The following is a 26,052-nucleotide window of genomic DNA, read 5'->3' on the forward strand; positions in this document are numbered from 1 at the left end:
CACACAACAGAACAAGATTTTAATTTGCAAACCAGAACAAAATTTGCACGACACCGTCACGGGTCAGCCACGCGACACCGGTCAGGGAGAAACGATGCAACGGGCTCCACAAAACCAAACTCCAAGAATAAATAAAGCAGAAATAAAGCAGAGTAATAAAACTATTACAAAGAGATAGTCGTCATCGTCATCATGTTAATAACATGGTCCCCACACAGCCAAGACTCTCCCTGGCCACCACACAGCCTTTAGCCCAGTATCTACTAACCCCGTCGTCTCTTTTAGATGTGAGCCTGACATGAGTAATAAAGGGCTTGATGGAACACAACCTGGCTGTCCATCAGGTCTGCAAGCAGCACACGGAGAAATAAACAAATAGCTAAGATCTTTATTACATTTTTTTACTCTATTTCTTTTTGGGCTTTTCTGTATTTTTCCACCCATCCCAATTTTTTGTTGTCGTTATGCCAATTCCCTTCCTGGTCGTAGCACGCATTGCCCCCACTGTCGGCCTGGGGAGAGGGTGTGGAACTACCACATGCCTCCTCCGATACATGCGGAGTCAGCCAGCCGCTTCTTTTCACCCGACAGCGAGGAGTTTCACTGGGGGGAACGTAACGCGTGCGGAGGTTCACGCTATTTCCCCCCCCCAAGACCCCCTCCCTGCTGAACAGGTTCCCCCGGCCGGCCAGTAGGAGTCACTGTTTTGCCAATTGTGTTAGTAGGTAGGGACGACTGACCAAGCCGGAGAACAGCTAAGATTTCTGGTGAAAATGGTCATTAATAAAGTCAATGTGAGTTACCACCATGGTGATGTGATGGTGTCTTGTTGTTACCATGGTGATGGATGTTGTTGGCGTCGTCTCGTCTCTCATCCTGTAATGAATTCCTCTCTGTGCCAGCGGCAAGACCAGGCTAAAACCTCAACATAAAGCCTGTTGCCGTGGTAACACACAGATGCATGAGAGTCAAATTTACTGTCGATGACCATTTACAGCGACAAGCTCTGCGCCAACGAGCCTCTTCCTGGAGGTCAGGGTGCTGCTACGAGGAGCTCTGCTCCGGCTGGACTGGACCGGGTCAGAAGAACCAGGGTGGAGGTCAGGGTGCTGCTACGAGGAGCTCTCCTCCGGCTGGGCTGGACCGGGTCAGAAGAACCAGGGTGGAGGGTCAGGGTGCTGCTACGAGGAGCTCTGCTCCGGCTGGACTGGACCGGGTCAGAAGAACCAGGGTGGAGGGTCAGGGTGCTGCTACGAGGAGCTCTCCTCCGGCTGGAATGGGTAGCTCAGGGCGGGGGGGAAGCCTTGGCTGCGCGGCTGGTCGTCCAACAAGAGCACGTCCTCCACGTCCCGCCCTCTGAACCGGCGCCTGCAGATCTTCACGGTGACCTTGCGACCCTGGAAGGCCTTCAGGGCCTCTTTGGAGGCCATGGCCTTGGCGGCGGCCTCGTCGCGGCCGTACCCGGTGCCCAGGTAGACCGTCTGGCAGCGCAGCTCGCACACGTGGCCCTCCTTCTGTGTGCGGCCGGCCGGCAGGTCCGTAATGTCCTTCAGGGGCACGAACACGCAGCCCAGGCTCTCCTTGCACGACTCCACGCAGCCGCGCAGGATCTCGAAGTGGTCCAGGTTGGGGCCGAAGCCCCCGGCCGACACCAGCTTCCAGGCCACGGCCTTGTAGAGCCGGTTGAAGAAGGCCTGGTGCTCCGCCGGGGCCTGGGGGCGGGGGCCGGCCTTCTGACCGCCGCACCTCTTCTTCACGGAGCCGGCGTCGGCGTCGTTGCTGCTGCCTGTGTGAGGAAGACGGAAAAGGTTTTTGAGTTTTGAGTTTCAGGAGGACAGAGTTGAGTTAGGCTACGTTTAGACGGAGAGAGTCTGAACAGAAACCACAAAAGTAGTCTTACGGTTTCACTTTTAATTTTGCGTTTAGACTATCGTTTTGGGATGGAATTCTCCGTGCAGACGAGGCTGTAACGACTCCAGACGACTGAGCCCCGCTGTCACACGATTGGCGCATATGTCACATGACGTGCTGTGAAGACCCGCCCTACTCTGCCTCTGATTCGCAGACTGTGGGTGGGGAATGTGATTGGACCAAAGCAGAGTCACTCACAGACAGTGGGTCCAGTCACGCCGCGGGACAGATTCTTGTGTATTTAAAAGTACTGCCAATGTAGCCTTCAGGTGATAGAATCAGACATGCTTTGTTTACGCTTCTAGGCTACTGACGCATGCCTGTGATGTAAGCAGTACACGCGACGAGAGCCTTGACAACCCTTTCGTCATCGTTTTATGCGGTTTGACAGTTTAGATGAGAGCGCAAAGGTTTAGCGTTTCTAGGAATTCCACCCTGGAAGGTAGTCTCACTTTTTTGCGGTTTCACCCCGTAAAAACGCTGTTTCCTTATAAACGAAAGGCACATCCGAAAAAATATTTTTGCGGATTCACCTGCTAGCGTTTCCGTCTAAACGGGGCCTTAGTCTAGGGGTGGAGAACGGTTCACAAAATCGACGGTTCGGTTCGTATCACGGTTTTCGGTTTTGTTCGGTATACGTTGTTTTAAAAAAAAAAATTAAATGTAATACTCCAAAAATACCATACATCAACATAAGATATATAGCCTAAAAATAATCCAACTTTTCAGTTATTCTCAAGGACGTAGTCATGCAAAAACTGAAAGAATGAGGCCGTTTGACATCAGGCACATCATTTTGACAGTGACCGGTTAGAGCTAGGAGAGATGTTGGCACAGCAAGAGGGGAGGCATTGCTCACTTCTCATTTATTTGGTAAAAAAAAAGGGTTACCTTTAATAATGTTTGGCACACAAAGACCGAACTGACTGAAAAATATAGGCAACATTTGTCAAAAAGTATTAACTCGTCAATATACCCCCCTTCCCCACTAATCAAACTGGTGTCGTGGAGTCACTTCTCTGTGAGCGTTTCCACGGTTAGCTTGCGGCTAACATTAGTTAGCTCGCGGCTAAAGTTAGTTAGCTTGTAGCTAACGTAACGTTATACAGTATAACCGAAACAATACACACATGCCCCGAATGCGTACCGTTCGGTACGACCTCCACGGTTCGGGGCATGTGTGTATTGTTCGGTGCACGGTTCTAATGCGTACCGTTCCACCCCTATGAGTTACTGATTTATTAGTATTAGTTAGTATTGTATTTGTGGCTGGAGCCCCTTTAATTTTTTTATCCACTTTTTCTCCTCCTGTTTTTCTGTGTTTTTTCTTCAATTTAGTCGTGCCAATTCCCCCCTCCCGTTCCTGGTCGTTGCTCGCATGTGCCCCCCACTGGTCGGTCTAGGGAGGGTTGATAGATACTATCACATGTCCCCTCCGATACATGCGGAGTCAGCCAGCCACTTCTTTTCACCTGCCAGTGCGGACTCTCATTGGCGAGGTGTAACGTGTGGGAGGCTCACACTACACTCACCATCTCCCTCCCTCGCTGTGTAGGCGCCCTGACCGACCTGTAGGAGTCGCTGTTTACAACGACCAGATTACCACCCCACCGGCTTCCCTCCCGCTGACTCTGCCAATTGAGCCAGTATGACGACCGGCCAAGCCGGAGGCAACGCTGACAGCCGGATTCAATACCAGTGTCTCTCGCGTTGGTGATGAGCGCTTAGTCCGCTGCGCCACCCAGCCGCCCCTGTGTTTTTTTTCTGTGAGATTTTGAAGATATTGAGAATGTACTTAGGCGAGGCGGCTACGTGACGTAGTGGGCAAGGCACTCGCCACGAAATGCTGGAGACGCTGGGCTCGTCAGTTCGAGCCCAGCGCTCCACATTTGCTTTCAGTTTAGCTGGTCGTCCGTACTAATACACATTGGCCGTATTAGGGGGTGGGAAACTGATGGGTGGGGATCGGGCGTTGTGGACAGCGACTCCTACAGGTCGGTTGGTGCGCCTGCGCAGTAGAATCAGGAAGTGTCGGGGGCAGCGTGAGCCTCCCACGCGTTACTCCTCGCCACTGAGAGATCGAGCTGCGCAGGTGAAAAGATGCGACTGCTGTTACCTCAAGTACCGGAGGGGACTTGTGCTATGTATGACTTAGTCCACATTACAGCCGGCTTGTGGGAGGCAAGAAACAGCGTCCGTGACAGGGGAGGGTTGAATTGGATGATACGAAATTGGGATGGGAGAAAATATAGAAAAAATGGGAGAAAAAGTGGATAAAAAAAAAAGGAGAATGTACTTAGGCTAAAGTGTTTATGTTTTTATTGTTTTTTTTATTACTGTAATGTAATGCACTGTAATGTTGTAAGTTATGTGTTTGGACCCCAGGAAGAATAGTCTTTAACCCATAGGTGTAGACTAATGAGGATCCATAAAATAAACAAATAAACAACTCCTGTGTCTAATTCAGTGGTTCTCAAACTACGGGTCGCGACCCAAAGTGGGGTCACGGGTAGGTGACAGTGGGGTTGCACATTGGCAACAAATAAAATAACAAATAATCAAGAGAAAAACCGACGAGCCCAACTCAGATAGAGTTTTCCACCTGGAAGCTGTGTGTATTTGCCATGTCTCGCCCCTTCATCCACCGGGCACAGTATTCCAATACACATCTCTAAGGCTGTCCTCGACTAAGGATTTGTCGATAGTCGACCATTAGTCGACTAAGAAAAAAAAATATGAAAAAAAAACAAAGTAATTTTTTTTTATCATTCCATTTGGGCTGTGGGGGTGCTTAATGTCTGAAGGAGTCGACGGAAGGCTTCTTGTCCTCTGCGAAAGCATGCAATTGGTCCACTGATGGATACATCTTGATATTTGTCTAGTCTAGTGTGTTCATGAAATTTCGTTGTATACTGTGTGCAATGACAATTAAAAGTCTATTCTATTCTATTCTATTCATTAGATGGGCGAAATCCTCTTTCAGTGCCTCTGTGCCAGTTTTCTTAGGCAGTTAGCCTCTGGTATGGGTGCCATTAGCGTTAGCCACGCTTCTAGGCCTCTTCTTTTGGAAAGAATGATAAAAAAAATATATTATAATAATTTTATTTTTTTTGCATTCGACTAAGAGGTTGGCAGTCGACTACGGCTCCTTTCGATAGATTAGTCGACTATTCGGGGTCAGCCCTACACATCTCACTACATCCTGTGCATGTATAATTGCGGAGATCACGTCTCGTCTTGTGTGTAACCTTGACACTCGCAATGGATAGGTTTGTTGTCAGAAGTGCAGAGAGAGAAAAAGTGCAGATTTTCCTTGCAGACAAAAACAACCCATTGGCAGAGAAATGTGCTGATGATAATGAATGGCTGGCACAGCTGGCATATCTAGCCGACATCTTTGACCGCCTCAATGCGTTGAATCTGGGACTACAAGGTCGGGACACAGACCTGTTTGGACTCACGGCTAAAAAGGAGAGCTGGATTAAGGAACTCAGTTTCTGGCACCCAGCAGAGATGTTGGGGTATTTACTCTGCTTGATGGCTTTTTGGAGGAACAGAATGTTGCAAAAAATTATTTGAAGCCCATCGTCTGTAGCCACATAGAAGGGCTCATTGAACAATTTCGGAACAATTTTCCTGAAAGACACCCGGACAATTTGGACAACTGGATCCTAGATCCGTTCATTACGCATGACGCAACAGGCCTCCCGCTGTCTGAGCAGGAGGCGCAAATTGATCTTCCGTGTGACGAGAAAGTTAAATTCACTGGACAGTATGGCTGACCTTCGAATTCTTTTTTGGCATTCGAAGCTTCTGGGCCGAGATTCTTCAAGATTAAAAATAATAATAATAAAAAACAATTTATATTGTGGGACTTGTACAGCACTTTGTTCAACTTTGTTGTTTTTAAATGTGCTATATAAATAAAGTGGATTGGATCGGATTAATTAATTAAATTAATAATGAGTCTGGAGCTGCGCTGCCTGGGCGGCTGCTCTCAGTTACACAGCCAACAACATTACATTACATAATTATGTTGCAACCTTAGTCTATAAAGCAAACAATTATATAAATATTTATATGTAGTTATTAGAGACAAAGGCAGAATTCGACTAAATTTTTTATCAACCTGTTAAGCCCGTAGGTCCCCCCTGCTTTTCTTTATCATAAATCGATCAATAGAGACCGTATTAGATCCCCAATTATCATATCATGGGGTATCATTGGAAAGCCAGACTCATTGGCTACAACCCTGTTCAAAACATTTCGAGATCGCCAAATGATTGACGGAGCTAGAGCCCCTGGAGGTCGGGGTGGTAATGTGTACTTTGGCGCACGCCTCACATATCGGCATGTAACTCGAGAACCGCTGAACGGATTTTGTCACCTGAAAGGGCAATTGACATGACAGGCAACAAATAGGGCTTTAATTCTATCTATATATTGTATTAAAAGAAATGCACACCCAAGCCGCTAGAGGTCGGCAAAGTGGCGTGTCGCGAATCGTCCTCATGAGGGCCCACATTTGGGCCCTTGGATGTTAAGAGGTTATTTTTTTATTTATTTTTTTTTAGCCAAGAGTAAATACATAACCCTATCAAAACAGTAGTCAAAGCGGTAGTCAAAACTACGTGGTGCAGTGGGCAAGGCGCTCACCACGAATACTGGAGACGCTGGGTTCGCCTGTTCGAGCCCAGCGCTCCACATTGCTTTCAGTTTAGCTGGTCGTCCGTACTAATACACATTGGCAGTATTAGGGGGTGGGAAACTGATGGGTGGGGATCGGGCGTTGTGGACAGCGACTTCTACAGGTCGGTTGGTGCGCCTGCGCAGTAGAATCAGGAAGCGATGGGGGCGGCGCCCCTCCAAAGCGCAGACCCCTGACGCCGAAAGATCGCGCCGCGCAGGTGAAAAGATGCGACTGCTGTTACCTCAAGTATCGGAGGGGACTCGTGCTATGTATGACTTAGTCCACATTGCAGCCGGCTTGTGGGAGGCAAGAAACAGCGTTCGTGACAGGGGAGGGTTGAATTGGATGATACGAAATTGGGATGGGAGAAAAATTGAAAAATGGGAGAAAAGGTGGATAAAAAAAAAACAGTAGTCAAAGTGTATATTTTCATTTTTACCGATGTTTTATACGATTTACCGAAAATACGAATTTATCGGAAAAATGCTAATTATATCTCTTTAATCGTAAAACCGCAAGGAAATGACTAAATCCAGATTCAACCCTGCCATTGGAAAGAGGAGCATTTTCCCTATCCATAGATGTATGATTTGGCCATAATAAGGTCAAGGTCAAGTTCAAGGTCAAATATGAATTTATAATTAATCCTTTAATCGCCAAGGACAAGTTAACACGTCATTCTCCGCCATGCGTAATCTGCCAATGACGCCGCAACACGTCATTGAGATCAATATTTCAAAAATCTGTGATGGCAATCATATTTCACCCGCAGAGTCTTGAGATCCCCTGTTGATCTCCTCTCAACTCTCTATAAACAACATGATTTGGACGTATATACTATTATACAACCTGGAAATGGATCGCATATTTCAACATCCCATAATAGCAATCTTTTTGCTCCACGCTCATCGCCCAACGGCCCGAAGAGACTGGGGTAAGTTTCAGCGTTTATTATTACCGTGTTCGATACAAACTGCTCTGATGATCATATCACCCACACTACATGAATCATCTAACGTTGGCCACGGAATTATAAACGACCCCCCCCCCCCCCCCATCCGGTCAACATCAGATGATGAGTAGTAACTTCTAGAAGCACGTACATTTGAAATTTTTTATCTGGCGCCGATCGCTATCAAACTATTTGATCATCAATATAATGCATTTAGGGCTATAAATCACGTTCTGCAGAATGCTGCAGAAAACGATAAAAACATATTTATACTTTAGACCGTATTTTAGTATGAATATGTGAATGAAAAAGTAGAACGTTGCTACATCCTAAACGATAGATAATTGACGTTGAATGGGCCATAGTAATGTCAATTTAGCAATACAATTTAAAAAGTTATAGCCCTGCAAAGAAGGGGAACTTCTCCATAGACAAATAGAGCTGGCAGAGGATGGTATAAGGATGTACATAAGCGTGGCAGAGAAAGGGTTAAAATCGATGATCATTTATTACTGTATCTACAAATCCTTCGGTTTAATCATCTTCCCTTTATTCATTTGCTTTTTACACTTGATCTCAAGAAGGTGCTGAATGAGCTCAGTGAGCGAGCTCGGCTTGCTCACAATTGTAACATGGTGTTATTCACCGGCACAGATGCAAAACTAAATCATAATTTATATTCTCCCTTTTTTCATTACAATTTACTCAAGCCTAGTAACAGACACAATATTTCTGACACTGGAAATACATACCCCAGGTCCCTAGATACCAAGAACATGCAAATTGGCCGTGTAGAAGTGGAGCAATCTTCCATTTACTTAGGCATGTACCTTTAGGCGAGATTTCTGAAAATAGGGCTACAGCTAAACTTTAAGACATGTTTTTATATGGGTCGGGACACTATAAAAAATACTATAGAGAATTGTCAGTGCTGTAAAGTTTAAACCTTTTAAAATCTTAGACAAACAATATATTCAAATTTTATTTTCCCATTCGAATCCCATGCCCATCGAACGAAGCTTCAAAGTATTTAAGACAGCCCTACTGGACAGGTCGTCGCAAAGTTCTGGATATCAGTCCAGAACGAGTACCCAGTGTTGTGTAATGCTGCGCCGAGAAAGCTTGTCCCCTTCGCATCAACATACCTCTGAGAGGCCGGATTTTTTTTAATACAAAATAAATACAGATCTCGCCTCAGAGTAGAAGCGGATCGCTGGCTCTTTCTCAGCACAACGCAGCCACGTATCATGGAACTGTTCAAATGTACAAGCACACCCTTCCCATTAAATCAAAATGTTTTCATTCTTGAAAAGCACATGTGAACTAATTTTCTTTTTTTATGTTCTGGCAACATATTTGGGCTAAATATGCCTCGTGTTTATAAATGTGTATACAGAAACAATTCCGTTGCTTTTGTTGATAATATTCATTAATTTCATTGATAACACAAAATATCACGATATTATTTAGAGGCCGTATCGCCCAGCCCTACTAGACACTCATCACTACTGTCTAATACTATCATGCACTCTTCCTACTATACTAATATGTCTCTACTACTAGTAGGCACTCTTCCTAGTTTTCAAGTTTATTTATTATTTGTCACAATAAAATACAGAATACTTTACGATGAAATGCTTGTGTCTGTATGAGCCCCTGAGTGTGCTTCAAAAAAGTAAGTAAAGGAATGTTCAATATATACATATATACAATACAGAGTAAAATGGGTAACAGTGAGGTACAATGCAGAAATGAGGTACAAAACTTAGGGTAAGGTGCAAATGAGGTATAAATCTAGTGCAAATCTCTTTAATAATAGATAAATATAATTTAGTGTAACTTAAAGTGTCTAAAGTGAGTAAAGTGGGTGTTAGGGTGAGTGTTTGTTTAAAGTGAGTGTGTACATGTGGATGTGTGTGCTGTGAGTGTGTAGATGATGGTCTGTTATTGTTCATTGTCATTGAGCATCCTGATGGCCTGGGGATAGAAGCTCCTTCTGAGTCTCTGTGCTTGCCATGAGACTCCGGTAGCGCTTGCCTGACCGCAGCAGTTCAAAGAGGCAGTTGTTTGGATGACTAGAGTCTTTGGTTATTCTCTTAGCCTTAGCCCTGCAACGCTTGTTGTAAATGTCCTGGAGAGTGGGAAGCCCACCTCCTAAAGTCCACAATCATCTCTTTCGTTTTGCTGATGTTCAGGGAGAGGCTGTTCTCCCGACACCACAGCGCCAGGTCCTCTACCTCTCCCAGGTAGGCCCTCTCGTCGTTTGCAGAGATCAGGCCCACCACAACTGTGTCATCAGCAAACTTGATAATTGTGTTGCTGTTCCGCTGCACCACACAGTCATGTGTGTACAGCGAGTAGAAGAGGGGACTCAGAACACAGCCCTGGGGGGCCCCTGTGTTGAGTGATGGATGAGGAGGTGCAGTTGCCTGCTCTCACTACCTGGGGTCTTCCTGTCAGGAAGTCCAAGACCCACTGGCAGAGGTCATAGTTCAAGCCCAGGTCCCTGAGCTTGGCTACGACTTTGGAGGTATGGTATTGAATGCTGACATAGTTCCCCTGCCTTTTCTCCAGGTGTGATGCTGCTGTGTGCAGCACATGGGCTATGGTGTCCTCCGTGGACCTGTTGGGGCAATATGCAAATTGCAGGGGGTCCAAGGTGATGGGGAGGGAGGAACAGATGTAGCCCTTCACTAGCTTCTCAAAGCACTTCATGGCTATGGAGGTGAGAGCTACAGGGCGATAGTCGTTGAGGCAAGCGGGCGTGGATTTATTGGGTACAGGAATAATGGTGGACTCCTACTATACTAATATGTCTCTACTACTAGACACTCATCACTACTGTCTAATACTATCATGCACTCTTCCTACTATACTAATATGTCTCTACTACTAGACACTCATCACTACTGTCTAATACTATCATGCACTCTTCCTACTATACTAATATGTCTCTACTACTAGACACTCATCACTACTGTCTAATACTATCATGCACTCTTCCTACTATACTAATATGTCTTTACTACTAGACACTCATCACTACTGTCTAATACTATCATGCACTCTTCCTACTATACTAATATGTCTTTACTACTAGACACTCATCACTACTGTCTAATACTATCATGCACTCTTCCTACTATACTAATATGTCTTTACTACTAGACACTCATCACTACTGTCTAATACTATCATGCACTCTTCCTACTATACTAATATGTCTTTACTACTAGACACTCATCACTACTGTCTAATACTATCATGCACTCTTCCTACTATACTAATATGTCTTTACTACTAGACACTCATCACTACTGTCTAATACTATCATGCACTCTTCCTACTATACTAATATGTCTTTACTACTAGACACTCACCACTACTGTCTAATACTATCATGCACTCTTCCTACTATACTAATATGTCTTTACTACTAGACACTCATCACTACTGTCTAATACTATCATGCACTCTTCCTACTATACTAATATATCTCTACTACTAGGCACTCTTCACTGCAGCACCCAGGTTTCAGCACTGTTTGATGAACATTGTTAGCTGTAAGAGTTGTACCCTTCCTGCTGACTTGTACAGAACTTGTAAGTGGCTTTGGATAAAAGAGTTCAGCTAAATGACTAAATGTAAATGTGAATGTAATGTAAATGTATTGTAAATGTAATGTAAATGTCTGCTGTACTAGAACAGATTTGATTTGGAGATTAGATGACTGTGGCTTTGGGTTAAGCTAATTCTTGGGAATTTTTTATTTTATTTTGATTTGATTGAAGTTTATTTCAAATATGCAACATAACATAACAAACATCAAGTACATATATAGCCTTAAGCCGTTCCAAGTAATAAATGTATATACAAAATAAAAAAATAACAAAGAACAAACAAAAAAGTCAAACTCAATTATTATAATTTTTCTTTTTTGACATTTACATATTGACATTGATTGGATGTGGAGAATAAGGTGGACATTGATTGGATGTGGAGAATAAGGTGGTTGTGACTCGGAGGTCGTACCTCCAGAGCTCCTCTTCCCGGCAGCTTTGGCCATGATTTCATCTCTGGTTGTTCTGACGGGAGCGTCTCGGACCACCAGCCCCTCCCCCATCTTCTGGATCTTCTCCATCACATCCTGGGGGTACCTGGCAGAGGAGACACCCAGGTCTTCATCACAGAGATATTCACATATGACGCCAAACAAAATCCTGGTCCCTTCTCCCACCATGGGCACTCCCACCCTCAAGATCCCATGTTACTCCCGTATGCGTGTCTCAGAGAGATACCGGTATTAATATCTACTGTGGCAACCCCAAGCCACCACTGGGCTTGGTGATTGAAGGACGCTACGTAACGGGCCAATGTCTAGGCACTGCCCATATTTGGGGAGCGTCCGCTTCCAGACGCACCTGTCGCTAGAAGGCCATCAAGACCAACTAGCGAATCACAACGCGGTGCGCGTGGTGAGGAGGGTGAACAAAATAGGGCCCAAGGACACCCTCTCACTCTCTCGTGTCAGGGGCGAGGAGACAGTCCGGCGAGCGGAGAAGCCGCCCGGCAGACAGTATAAGTTGAAGTCAGAGAGAGAGAGAGTGAGGAGAACCAGGAAGTGTTTGTTTGATTAGTAAATAAAAAGGAAAAGTATTATTTTGGGAAACGCAACTCGTCTGTCTGTTGTTTTATTCTGCCACCCCTACACCTGGAATTGCCACACTACATGTATGTTTGTCTCAGAGAGATATTAATGTCTACATGTATGTGTGTCTCGGAGAGAGATATTAATGTCTACATGTATGTGTGTCTCAGAGAGATATTAATGTCTACATGTGTGTGTGTCTCAGAGAGATATTAATGTCTACATGTGTGTGTCTCAGAGAGATATTAATGTCTATATGTATGTGTCTCAGAGAGAGATATTAATGTCTACATGTATGTGTGTCTCAGAGATATTAATGTCTACATGTATGTGTGTCTCAGAGATATTAATGTCTACATGTATATGTGTCTCAAAGAGATATTAATGTCTACATGTATGTGTGTCTCATAGAGATATTACTGTCTATATGTATGTGTGTCTCAGAGAGATATTAATGTCTACATGTATGTGTGTCTCAGAGAGATATTAATGTATACATGTATGTGTGTCTCGGAGAGAGATATTAATGTCTACATGCGTGTCTCAGAGAGATATTAATGTCTACATGTATGTGTGTGTCTCAGAGAGAGATATTAATGTCTACATGTATGTGTGTCTCGGAGAGAGATATTAATGTCTACATGTATGTGTGTCTCAGAGAGATATTAATGTCTACATGTATGTGTGTCTCGGAGAGAGATATTAATGTCTACATGTATGTGTGTCTCAGAGAGATATTAATGTCTACATGTGTGTGTGTCTGAGAGATATTAATTGTCTACATGTGTGTCTCAGAGATATTAATGTCTATATGTATGTGTCTCAGAGAGAGATATGAATGTCTACATGTATGTGTGTCTCAGAGATATTAATGTCTACATGTATGTGTGTCTCAGAGAGATATTAATGTCTACATGTATGTGTGTCTCAAAGAGATATTAATGTCTACATGTATGTGTGTCTCAGAGAGATATTAATGTCTACATGTATGTGTGTCTCAGAGAGGGTCTACATGTATGTGTGTCTCAGAGAGAGATATTAATGTCTACATGTGTGTGTGTCTCAGAGAGAGAGATTAATGTCTACATGTATGTGTGTCTCAGAGAGATATTAATGTCTACATGTATGTGTGTCTAAGAGAGATATTAATGTCTACATGTGTGTGTGTCTCAGAGAGATATTATGGTCTACATGTATGTGTGTCTCAGAGATATTAATGTCTACATGTGTGTGTGTCTCAGAGAGGATCTACATGTATGTGTGTCTCAGAGAGAGATATTAATGTCTACATGTGTGTGTGTCTCAGAGAGAGAGATTAATGTCTACATGTATGTGTGTCTCAGAGAGATATTAATGTCTACATGTATGTGTGTCTCAGAGAGAGATATTAATGTCTACATGTATGTGTGTCTCAGAGAGATATTAATGTCTACATGTATGTGTGTCTAAGAGAGATATTAATGTCTACATGTGTGTGTGTCTCAGAGAGATATTATGGTCTACATGTATGTGTGTCTCAGAGATATTAATGTCTATATGTATGTGTGTCTCAGAGAGAGGGTCTACATGTATGTGTGTCTCAGAGATATTAATGTCTACATGTATGTGTGTCTCAGAGAGAGGGTCTACATGTATGTGTGTCTCAGAGAGAGATATTAATGTCTACATGTATGTGTGTCTCAGAGAGATATTAATGTCTACATGTATGTGTGTTTCAGAGAGATATTAATGTCTACATGTATGTGTCTCAGAGAGATATTAATGTCTACATGTGTGTGTGTCTCAGAGAGGTATTAATGTCTACATGTATGTGTGTCTCAGAGAGATATTAATGTCTACATGTATGTGTGTCTCAGAGAGATATTAATGTCTACATGTATGTGTGTCTCAGAGAGATATTAATGTCTACATGTATGTGTGTCTCAGAGAGATATTAATGTCTACATGTGTGTGTGTCTCAGAGAGATATTAATGTCTACATGTGTGTGTCTCAGAGAGAGATATTAATGTCTATATGTATGTGTCTCAGAGAGAGATATTAATGTCTACATGTATGTGTGTCTCAGAGATATTAATGTATATTGTCTACATGTATGTGTGTCTCAGAGAGATATTAATGTCTACATGTATGTGTGTCTCAGAGAGATATTAATGTCTACATGTATGTGTGTCTCAGAGAGATATTAATGTCTACATGTATGTGTGTCTCAGAGAGATATTAATGTCTACATGTATGTGTGTCTCAAAGAGATATTAATGTCTACATGTATGTGTGTCTCAGAGAGAGATATTAATGTCTACATGTATGTGTGTCTCAGAGATATTAATGTCTACATGTATGTGTGTCTCAGAGAGATATTAATGTCTACATGTATGTGTGTCTCAAAGAGATATTAATGTCTAGATGTATGTGTGTCTCAGAGAGATATTAATGTCTACATGTATGTGTGTCTCAAAGAGATATTAATGTCTACATGTGTGTGTGTCTCAGAGAGGGTCTACATGTATGTGTGTCTCAGAGAGAGATATTAATGTCTACATGTGTGTGTGTCTCAGAGAGAGATTAATGTCTACATGTATGTGTGTCTCAGAGAGATATTAATGTCTACATGTATGTGTGTCTCAGAGAGAGATATTAATGTCTACGTGTATGTGTGTCTCAGAGAGATATTAATGTCTACATGTATGTGTGTCTCAGAGAGATATTAATGTCTACATGTGTGTGTGTCTCAGAGAGATATTATGGTCTACATGTATGTGTGTCTGAGATATTAATGTCTATATGTATGCGTGTCTCAGAGAGAGGGTCTACATGTATGTGTGTCTCAGAGATGTATTAATGTCTACATGTATGTGTGTCTCAGAGAGAGGGTCTACATGTATGCGTGTCTCAGAGAGAGATATTAATGTCTACATGTATGTGTGTCTCAGAGAGATATTAATGTCTACATGTATGTGTGTTTCAGAGAGATATTAATGTCTACATGTATGTGTGTCTCAGAGAGATATTAATGTCTACATGTGTGTGTGTCTCAGAGAGGTATTAATGTCTACATGTGTGTGTGTCTCAGAGAGATATTAATGTCTACATGTATGTGTGTCTCAGAGAGATATTAATGTCTACATGTATGTGTGTCTCAGAGAGATATTAATGTCTACATGTATGTGTGTCTCAGAGAGATATTAATGTCTACATGTGTGTGTGTCTCAGAGAGATATTAATGTCTACATGTGTGTGTCTGAGAGAGATATTAATGTCTATATGTATGTGTCTCAGAGAGATATTAATGTCTACATGTATGTGTGTCTCAGAGATATTAATGTCTACATGTGTGTGTGTCTCAGAGATATTAATGTCTACATGTATGTGTGTCTCAGAGAGATATTAATGTCTACATGTATGTGTGTCTCAGAGAGATATTAATGTCTACATGTATGTGTGTCTCAGAGAGATATTAATGTCTACATGTATGTGTGTCTCAAAGAGATATTAATGTCTACATGTATGTGTGTCTCAGAGAGAGATATTAATGTCTACATGTGTGTGTGTCTCAGAGAGAGAGATTAATGTCTACATGTATGTGTGTCTCAGAGAGATATTAATGTCTACATGTATGTGTGTCTCAGAGAGATATTAATGTATACATGTATGTGTGTCTCAGAGATATTAATGTCTACATGTATGCGTGTCTCAGAGAGATATTAATGTCTACGTGTATGTGTGTCTCAGAGAGATATTAATGTCTACATGTATGTGTGTCTCATAGAGAGGGTCTACATGTATGCGTGTCTCAGAGAGAGATATTAATGTCTACATGTATGTGTCTCAGAGAAAGATATGAATGTCTACATGTATGCGTCTCAGAGAGATATTAATGTCTACATGTATGTGTGTCTCAGAGAGATATTAATGTCTACATGTATGTGTGTCTCAGAGAGATATTAATGTCTACATGTATGTGTGTCTCAGAGAAAGATATGAATGTCTACATGTATGTGTCTCAGAGAGATATTAATGTCTACATGTATGTGTGTCTCAGAGATATTAATGTCTACATGTATGTGTGTCTCAGAGCGATATTAACACTTTGGTTGCCTAAGGTTAAATTAATGATATACCATAGATTGCCAGCGCTATTTGTCTATGGAGAAAGTCCCCTTCTTTGCAGGGCTATAACTTTTTAAATTCTATTGCTACATTGCCATTATTAGGGCCCATTCAAAGTCCTATATGTATTGTTCATTGTGTAGCAACGTTAAACTTTTTCATTCACATATTCATAGTAATAATAATAATAATAATAAATCAAATTTATATAGCGCCTTTCATAGAACCCAAGGTCGCTTTACAATCAGGACAAAAAATAGGGCAAGGAAAGTAGGGGGGGAGGGGGAAGAGGGGATGAGGGAAAGTAGGGGATAATGGACCTAATTTAATCTAAAACTAACTGATGGGGAAAGCCTTGGTGAAGAGGTAAAGTATGGTCTAATGTATAAGTATGTTTTCATCTCTTTCTGCAGCTTTCTCCAGAACGTGATATATAGCCCCAAATGCATTATATTGATGATGAAATACAGTTTGATGGCAATCAGCGCGATATAAAAAATTCCAACTAGACGTACTTCTAGAAGTTACTACACGTCATCTGATGTTGACCGGATGGGCGAGGGGGCGTTTATAATTCCGTGGGCAGCGTTATACCAATCATCTAATGTGGGTCAAATGTTGATAATATCAGTTATTATCGAAGAAGGTAACGTTACACGCTGAAACTCACCCCAGTCTCCGCGCGCCGTTGGCCGATCATCGTCGAGTAGAAATTTTATCATTATGGGATATATTTTTACCCGGTCCATCTCCAGCTTGTATAATGATATATACGTCCAAATCATGTTGTTTATCGAGTTATTGGCAATCGATCACCGTGTAGCGTGACGAGCCAGAGTCACATGAACCATAGCGAGCGCCCGGAAGTACTACGGTCGTCATGACAACCTCTATTCAACATCCTGTTTTGGCGATTGCACCGATCGGCCACCAGATGGAGCTCCTGAACCGCCAGAGAGCTCAGTGGGTCCTGCTGGTGGATCTCAGGCCAGCGGAGGGACATTATGAATCCGATCGCAGATTTTTTAAATATTGATATAAGGACGCTGTACAGCGTCCCCCGGCAACTTTAGCATGGCCAGCAAAGACGTGAAAAGACGTGTCCCGGCACTCAAAGTGTTAATGTCTACATGTATGTGTGTCTCAGAGAGAGATATTAATGTCTAAATGTATGTGTGTCTCAGAGAGATATTAATGTCTACATGTATGTGTGTCTCAGAGATATTAATGTCTAAATGTATGTGTGTCTCAGAGAGATATTAATGTCTACATGTATGTGTGTCTCAGAGAGATATTAATGTCTACATGTATGTGTGTCTCAGAGAGAGGGTCTACATGTATGTGTGTCTCAGAGAGAGATATTAATGTCTACATGTATGTGTGTCTCAGAGAGATATTAATGTCTACATGTGTGTGTGTCTCAGAGGTATTAATGTCTACATGTATGTGTGTCTCAGAGAGATATTAATGTCTACATGTGTGTGTCTCAGAGAGATATTAATGTCTACATGTATGTGTGTCTCAGAGAGATATTAATGTCTACATGTATGTGTGTCTCAGAGAGGTATTAATGTCTACATGTATGTGTGTCTCAGAGAGATATTAATGTCTACATGTATGTGTGTCTCAGAGATATTAATGTCTACATGTGTGTCTCAGAGATATAAATGTCTACATGTATGTGTGTCTCAGAGAGATATTAATGTCTACATGCATGTGTGTCTCAGAGAGATATTAATGTCTACATGTATGTGTGTCTCAAAGAGATATTAATGTCTACATGTATGTGTGTCTCGGAGAGAGATATTAATGTCTACATGTATGTGTGTCTCAGAGAGAGATATTAATGTCTACATGTATGTGTGTCTCAGAGAGAGATATTAATGTCTACATGTATGTGTGTCTCAGAGAGATATTAATGTCTACATGTATGTGTGTCTCAGAGATATTAATGTCTACATGTGTATGTGTCTCAGAGAGATATTAATGTCTACATGTATGTGTGTCTCAGAGAGATATTAATGTCTACATGTATGTGTGTCTCAGAGATATTAATGTCTAAATGTATGTGTGTCTCAGAGAGATATTAATGTCTACATGTATGTGTGTCTCAGAGAGATATTAATGTCTACATGTATGTGTGTCTCAGAGAGAGGGTCTACATGTATGTGTGTCTCAGAGAGAGATATTAATGTCTACATGTATGTGTGTCTCAGAGAGATATTAATGTCTACATGTGTGTGTGTCTCAGAGGTATTAATGTCTACATGTATGTGTGTCTCAGAGAGATATTAATGTCTACATGTGTGTGTCTCAGAGAGATATTAATGTCTACATGTATGTGTGTCTCAGAGAGATATTAATGTCTACATGTATGTGTGTCTCAGAGGTATTAATGTCTACATGTATGTGTGTCTCAGAGAGATATTAATGTCTACATGTATGTGTGTCTCAGAGATATTAATGTCTACATGTGTGTCTCAGAGATATAAATGTCTACATGTATGTGTGTCTCAGAGAGATATTAATGTCTACATGCATGTGTGTCTCAGAGAGATATTAATGTCTACATGTATGTGTGTCTCAAAGAGATATTAATGTCTACATGTATGTGTGTCTCAGAGAGATATTAATGTCTACATGTATGTGTGTCTCAGAGAGATATTAATGTCTACATGTGTGTGTGTCTCAGAGATATTATGGTCTACATGTGTGTGTGTCTCAGAGAGGTATTAATGTCTACATGTATGTGTGTCTCAGAGAGATATTAATGTCTACATGTATGTGTGTCTCAGAGAGAGATATTAATGTATACATGTATGTGTGTCTCAAAGAGATATTAATGTCTACATGTATGTGTGTCTCAGAGAGAGAGAGATATTAATGTCTAAATGTATGTGTGTCTCAGAGAGATATTAATGTCTACATGTATGTGTGTCTCAGAGAGATATTAATGTCTACATGTATGTGTGTCTCAGAGAGAGATATTAATGTCTACATGTATGTGTGTCTCAGAGAGAGATATTAATGTCTACATGTATGTGTGTCTCAGAGAGAGATATTAATGTCTACATGTATGTGTGTCTCAGAGAGATATTAATGTCTACATGTATGTGTGTCTCAGAGATATTAATGTCTACATGTGTATGTGTCTCAGAGAGATATTAATGTCTACATGTATGTGTGTCTCAGAGAGATATTAATGTCTACATGTATGTGTATCAGAGAGATATTAATGTCTACATGTGTGTGTGTCTCAGAGATATTAATGTCTACATGTATGTGTGTCTCAGAGAGATATTAATGTCTACATGTATGTGTCTCAGAGAGAGATATTAATGTCTACATGTATGCGTGTCTCAGAGATATTAATGTCTACATGTATGTGTGTCTCGGAGAGAGATATTAATGTCTACATGTATGTGTGTCTCAGAGATATTAATGTATACATGTATGTGTGTCTCGGAGAGAGATATTAATGTCTACATGTATGTGTGTCTCAGAGAGATATTAATGTCTACATGTATGTGTGTCTCAGTGAGATATTAATGTCTACATGTATGTGTGTCTCAGAGAGAGATATTAATGTCTACATGTGTGTGTCTCAGAGAGAGATATTAATGTCTACATGTATGTGTGTCTCAGAGAGAGATATTAATGTCTACATGTGTGTGTGTCTCAGAGAGATATTAATGTCTACATGTATGTGTGTCTCAGAGAGATATTAATGTCTACATGTATGTGTCTCAGAGATATTAATGTCTACATGTATGTGTGTCTCAGAGAGATATTAATGTCTACATGTATGTGTCTCAGAGAGAGATATTAATGTCTACATGTATGTGTGTCTCAGAGATATTAATGTCTACATGTATGTGTCTCAGAGAGAGATATTAATGTCTACATGTATGTGTGTCTCAGAGATATTAATGTCTACATGTATGTGTGTCTCAGAGAGATATTAATGTCTAGATGTATGCGTGTCTCAGAGAGATATTAATGTCTACATGTATGTGTGTCTCAGAGATATTAATGTCTACATGTATGTGTGTCTCAGAGATATTAATGTCTACATGTATGTGTGTCTCGGAGAGAGATATTAATGTCTACATGTATGTGTGTCTCGGAGAGAGATATTAATGTCTACATGTATGTGTGTCTCGGAGAGAGATATTAATGTCTACATGTATGTGTCTCAGAGAGATATTAATGTATACATGTATGTGTGTCTCGGAGATATTAATGTCTACATGTGTGTGTCTCAGAGAGATATTAATGTATACATGTATGTGTGTCTCAGAGATATTAATGTCTACATGTATGTGTGTCTCAGAGAGATATTAATGTCTACATGTATGTGTGTCTCGGAGAGAGATATTAATGTCTACATGTATGTGTGTCTCAGAGAGATATTAATGTATACATGTGTGTGTGTCTCAGAGAGATATTAATGTCTACATGTATGTGTGTCTCAGAGATATTAATGTCTACATCATCCTACATGTATGTGTGTCTCAGAGAGATATTAATGTCTACATGTATGTGTGTCTCAGAGAGATATTAATGTCTACATGTACGTGTGTCTCAGAGATATTAATGTCTACATGTATGTGTGTCTCAGAGAGATATTAATGTCTACATGTATGTGTGTCTCAGAGAGATATTAATGTATACATGTATGTGTGTCTCAGAGATATTAATGTCTACATGTATGTGTGTCTCAGAGAGATATTAATGTCTACATGTGTGTGTCTCAGAGATATTAATGTCTACATGTGTGTGTGTCTCAGAGATATTAATGTCTACATGTATGTGTGTCTCAGAGAGATATTAATGTCTACATGTATGTGTCTCAGAGAGAGATATTAATGTCTACATGTATGCGTGTCTCAGAGATATTAATGTCTACATGTATGTGTGTCTCGGAGAGAGATATTAATGTCTACATGTATGTGTGTCTCAGAGATATTAATGTCTACATGTATGTGTGTCTCAGAGAGATATTAATGTATACATGTATGTGTGTCTCGGAGAGAGATATTAATGTCTACATGTATGTGTGTCTCAGAGAGATATTAATGTCTACATGTATGTGTGTCTCAGTGAGATATGAATGTCTACATGTATGTGTGTCTCAGAGAGAGATATTAATGTCTACATGTGTGTGTGTCTCAGAGAGAGATATTAATGTCTACATGTATGTGTGTCTCAGAGAGATATTAATGTCTACATGTATGTGTGTCTCAGAGAGAGATATTAATGTCTACATGTATGTGTGTCTCAGAGAGATATTAATGTCTACAGGTATGTGTGTCTCAGAGAGATATTAATGTCTACATGTATGTGTGTCTCAGAGATATTAATGTCTACATGTGTGTGTGTCTCAGAGAGATATTAATGTCTACATGTATGTGTGTCTCAGAGAGATATTAATGTCTACATGTATGTGTCTCAGAGAGATATTAATGTCTACATGTATGTGTGTCTCAGAGAGATATTAATGTCTACATGTATGTGTCTCAGAGAGAGATATTAATGTCTACATGTATGTGTGTCTCAGAGATATTAATGTCTACATGTATGTGTGTCTCAGAGATATTAATGTCTAGATGTATGCGTGTCTCAGAGAGAGATATTAATGTCTACATGTATGTGTGTCTCAGAGATATTAATGTCTACATGTATGTGTGTCTCAGAGATATTAATGTCTACATGTATGTGTGTCTCGGAGAGAGATATTAATGTCTACATGTATGTGTGTCTCGGAGAGAGATATTAATGTCTACATGTATGTGTGTCTCGGAGAGAGATATTAATGTCTACATGTATGTGTGTCTCAGAGAGATATTAATGTATACATGTATGTGTGTCTCGGAGATATTAATGTCTACATGTGTGTGTCTCAGAGAGATATTAATGTATACATGTATGTGTGTCTCAGAGATATTAATGTCTACATGTATGTGTGTCTCAGAGAGATATTAATGTCTACATGTATGTGTGTCTCGGAGAGAGATATTAATGTCTACATGTATGTGTGTCTCAGAGAGATATTAATGTCTACATGTGTGTGTGTCTCAGAGAGATATTAATGTCTACATGTATGTGTGTCTCAGAGAGATATTAATGTCTACATGTATGTGTGTCTCAGAGATATTAATGTCTACATGTATGTGTGTCTCAGAGAGATATTAATGTCTACATGTATGTGTCTCAGAGAGATATTAATGTATACATGTATGTGTGTCTCAGAGATATTAATGTCTACATGTATGTGTGTCTCAGAGAGATATTAATGTATAGATGTATGTGTGTCTCAGAGATATTAATATCTACATGTATGTGTGTCTCAGAGAGATATTAATGTCTACATGTATGTGTGTCTCAGAGATATTAATGTCTACATGTGTGTGTCTCAGAGAGAGATATTAATGTCTACATGTATGTGTGTCTCAGAGATATTAATGTCTACATGTATGTGTGTCTCAGAGATATTAATGTCTACATGTGTGTGTGTCTCAGAGAGATATTAATGTCTACATGTGTGTGTCTCAGAGAGAGATATTAATGTCTACATGTATGTGTGTCTCAGAGAGATATTAATGTCTACATGTATGTGTGTCTCAGAGAGATATTAATGTCTACATGTATGTGTGTCTCAGAGATATTAATGTCTACATGTATGTGTGTCTCAGAGATATTAATGTCTACGTATGTGTGTCTCAGAGAGATATTAATGTCTACATGCATGTGTGTCTCAGAGAGATATTAATGTCTACATGTATGTGTGTCTCAGAGATATTAATGTCTACATGTATGTGTGTCTTAGAGAGATATTAATGTCTACATGTATGTGTGTCTCAGAGAGATATTAATGTCTACATGTATGTGTGTCTCAGAGAGAGATATTAATGTCTACATGTGTGTGTGTCTCAGAGAGAGATATTAATGTCTACATGTATGTGTGTCTCAGAGAGATATTAATGTCTACATGTATGTGTGTCTCAGAGAGAGATATTAATGTCTACATGTGTGTGTGTCTCAGAGAGATATTAATGTCTACATGTATGTGTGTCTCAGAGATATTAATGTATACATGTATGTGTGTCTCAGAGATATTAATGTCTACATGTGTGTGTCTCAGAGAGAGATATTAATGTCTACATGTATGTGTGTCTCAGAGAGATATTAATGTCTACATGTATGTGTGTCTCAGAGAGATATTAATGTCTACATGTATGTGTGTCAGAGATATTAATGTCTACGTATGTGTGTCTCAGAGAGATATTAATGTCTACATGTATGTGTGTCTCAGAGAGATATTAATGTCTACATGTATGTGTGTCTCAGAGAGATATTAATGTCTACATGTATGTGTGTCTCAGAGAGATATTAATGTCTACATGTATGTGTGTCTCAGAGAGATATTAATGTCTACATGTATGTGTGTCTCAGAGAGATATTAATGTCTACATGTATGTGTGTCTCAGAGAGATATTAATGTCTACATGTATGTGTGTCTCAGAGATATTAATGTCTACATGTATGTGTGTCTCAGAGAGATATTAATGTCTACATGTATGTGTCTCAGAGAGAGATATTAATGTCTACATGTATGTGTGTCTCAGAGAGATATTAATGTCTACATGTATGTGTCTCAGTGAGATATTAATGTCTACATGTATGTGTGTCTCAGAGAGATATTAATGTCTACATGTATGTGTGTCTCAGAGAGATATTAATGTCTACATGTATGTGTGTCTCAGAGAGAGATATTAATGTCTACATGTATGTGTGTCTCAGAGATATTAATATCTACATCACATGTATGTGTGTCTCAGAGATATTAATGTCTACATGCATGTGTGTCTCAGAGAGATATTAATGTCTACATGTATGTGTGTCTCAGAGATATTAATGTCTACATGTATGTGTGTCTCAGAGAGATATTAATGTCTACATGTATGTGTCTCAGAGAGATATTAATGTCTACATGTATGTGTGTCTCAGAGAGATATTAATGTCTACATGTATGTGTCTCAGTGAGATATTAATGTCTACATGTATGTGTGTCTCAGAGAGATATTAATGTCTACATGTATGTGTGTCTCAGAGAGATATTAATGTCTACATGTATGTGTGTCTCAGAGAGAGATATTAATGTCTACATGTATGTGTGTCTCAGAGATATTAATATCTACATCACATGTATGTGTGTCTCAGAGATATTAATGTCTACATGTATGTGTGTCTCAGAGAGAGATATTAATGTCTACATGTGTGTGTGTCTCAGAGAGATATTAATGTCTACATGTATGTGTGTCTCAGAGAGATATTAATGTCTACATGTATGTGTGTCTCAGAGAGATATTAATGTCTACATGTGTGTGTCTCAGAGAGAGATATTAATGTCTACATGTGTGTGTGTCTCAGAGAGATATTAATGTCTACATGTATGTGTGTCTCAGAGGTATTAATGTCTACATGTATGTGTGTCTCAGAGAGATATTAATGTCTACATGTATGTGTGTCTCAGAGAGATATATTAATGTCTACATGTATGTGTGTCTCAGAGAGATATTAATGTCTACATGTGTGTGTGTCTCAGGGGACACAGTGTCTCAGGGGAGTAGCCCGATCAGGTGTTGAGGAGGAGGAGAGGAGGTATATAACTACCTGCAGCCCAGGAAGACGTGATTGCCCCAACACATGGACAGGGACAGTAGTCGCTCCAGACAGGGACTGGGGACGCCTGGCTCCAGGGTGGGGAATGCCTCTATGTTCCTGAGGATGAACTCCCGCCTGGCGGTCCACTGCTTGGTGGTCTCACAGTAGCCCCGAACCGTCTCCAGCCAGTGGGCCAGGGCCGGGTTCTGAGCCAGAAACTCAGAGACCTCAGTGTCCTCTTCTCGCCTCTCCTCCGCCATCACTGTCAAGTCATCAACACACACACACAAACAAACACATAACACAGGAAACAAATGCGCATGTTTGGTGTATTAATTAATGATTGTGTGTGCCATTATTACTACTATCAAATGTAATGATTGTGAAATATTAACTAGTGAGTGGTATGTGTGTATGAACCAAGCATCCTTGACTCCAGGGACAATGGTGGAAATAAGTTGTTGGACTTTTCGTTTCTATCCCTGACAAAGCAAATACTCATGTGATCATCTGTATGTTTGTTGTCTAAATAAAACCTACCTACCTAACGTCAGCACTTTCTGCTGTAGCTGAACAACAACAACAACAACAACAACAACAACAACAGGTACACTCTAATAATGTTCACCAACTCGACTTGAGGGGCTGAAATACTGATGTAGATAAAAAAATCAAAAGCTATATATATACTTGAGTCTGTGGAGGAAGAGATGTGAGGGTCAGGTTAGTTTTAGAATGACTAAACTAGCTGGTTAGTTGTTGTTGTTGCCGTCTGTTTAGCTGCTTGTAGCAAGGACTAAGTTAGGCTAAGCTAATGCTAGCTAGCTAATATTGGGACCGTTGGGGACAATTTCATCGGTTTAGCTCGAGTTAATGTCTCGCCCATGTCAGTCTACTAGCTCATACAGTGGGTTAGCTCGGCTAGACTAGGTTAGCTAACTAACTAACTAACTAACCTTTAAGTAGCTGTCTGTCTCCGTCGGTAGCGTCGGCTAGCAGGGGGTTGAACTACACTTCCCAGCGACAACACGGGAATTGTAGTTCCCTACGGGTGGAGCCCGTAGTCTTTTGGTGGA

The 26,052-nt window shown here is 40.6% G+C and overlaps 1 protein-coding gene across 1 annotated transcript; it reads right to left on the reverse strand.

Moving 5' to 3' along the window:
* Positions 1-25,979, reverse strand: cdkn2aip (CDKN2A interacting protein). Its single transcript, XM_084308006.1, has 4 exons — positions 25,933-25,979; positions 24,986-25,238; positions 11,586-11,710; positions 1-1,786 (listed from the first exon to the last, which is right to left on the reverse strand). Exons 2-4 carry the CDS (start codon positions 25,234-25,236, stop codon positions 1,251-1,253), a joined length of 912 nt encoding a protein of 303 aa, XP_084164132.1. The 5' UTR covers positions 25,237-25,238; positions 25,933-25,979; the 3' UTR covers positions 1-1,250.
* Between the last annotated feature and the right edge of the window lie 73 nt (positions 25,980-26,052).

This window comes from Notolepis coatsorum (assembly GCF_963971535.1).
Source record: "Notolepis coatsorum genome assembly, chromosome: 2".
NCBI lineage: Eukaryota > Metazoa > Chordata > Actinopteri > Aulopiformes > Paralepididae > Notolepis > Notolepis coatsorum.

Coding starts and splice junctions, on each gene's coding strand:
- cdkn2aip (XM_084308006.1), bottom strand. CDS start 25,236: ATGGCGGAGGAGAGGCGAGAAGAGGACACTGAGGTCTCTGAGTTTCTG. Junction 11,711..24,985: donor CACGTCTTCCTGGGCTGCAG/GTAGTTATATAC, acceptor CTCCTCTGCCAG/GTACCCCCAGGATGTGATGG. Junction 1,787..11,585: donor CGGGAAGAGGAGCTCTGGAG/GTACGACCTCCG, acceptor TTCCTCACACAG/GCAGCAGCAACGACGCCGAC.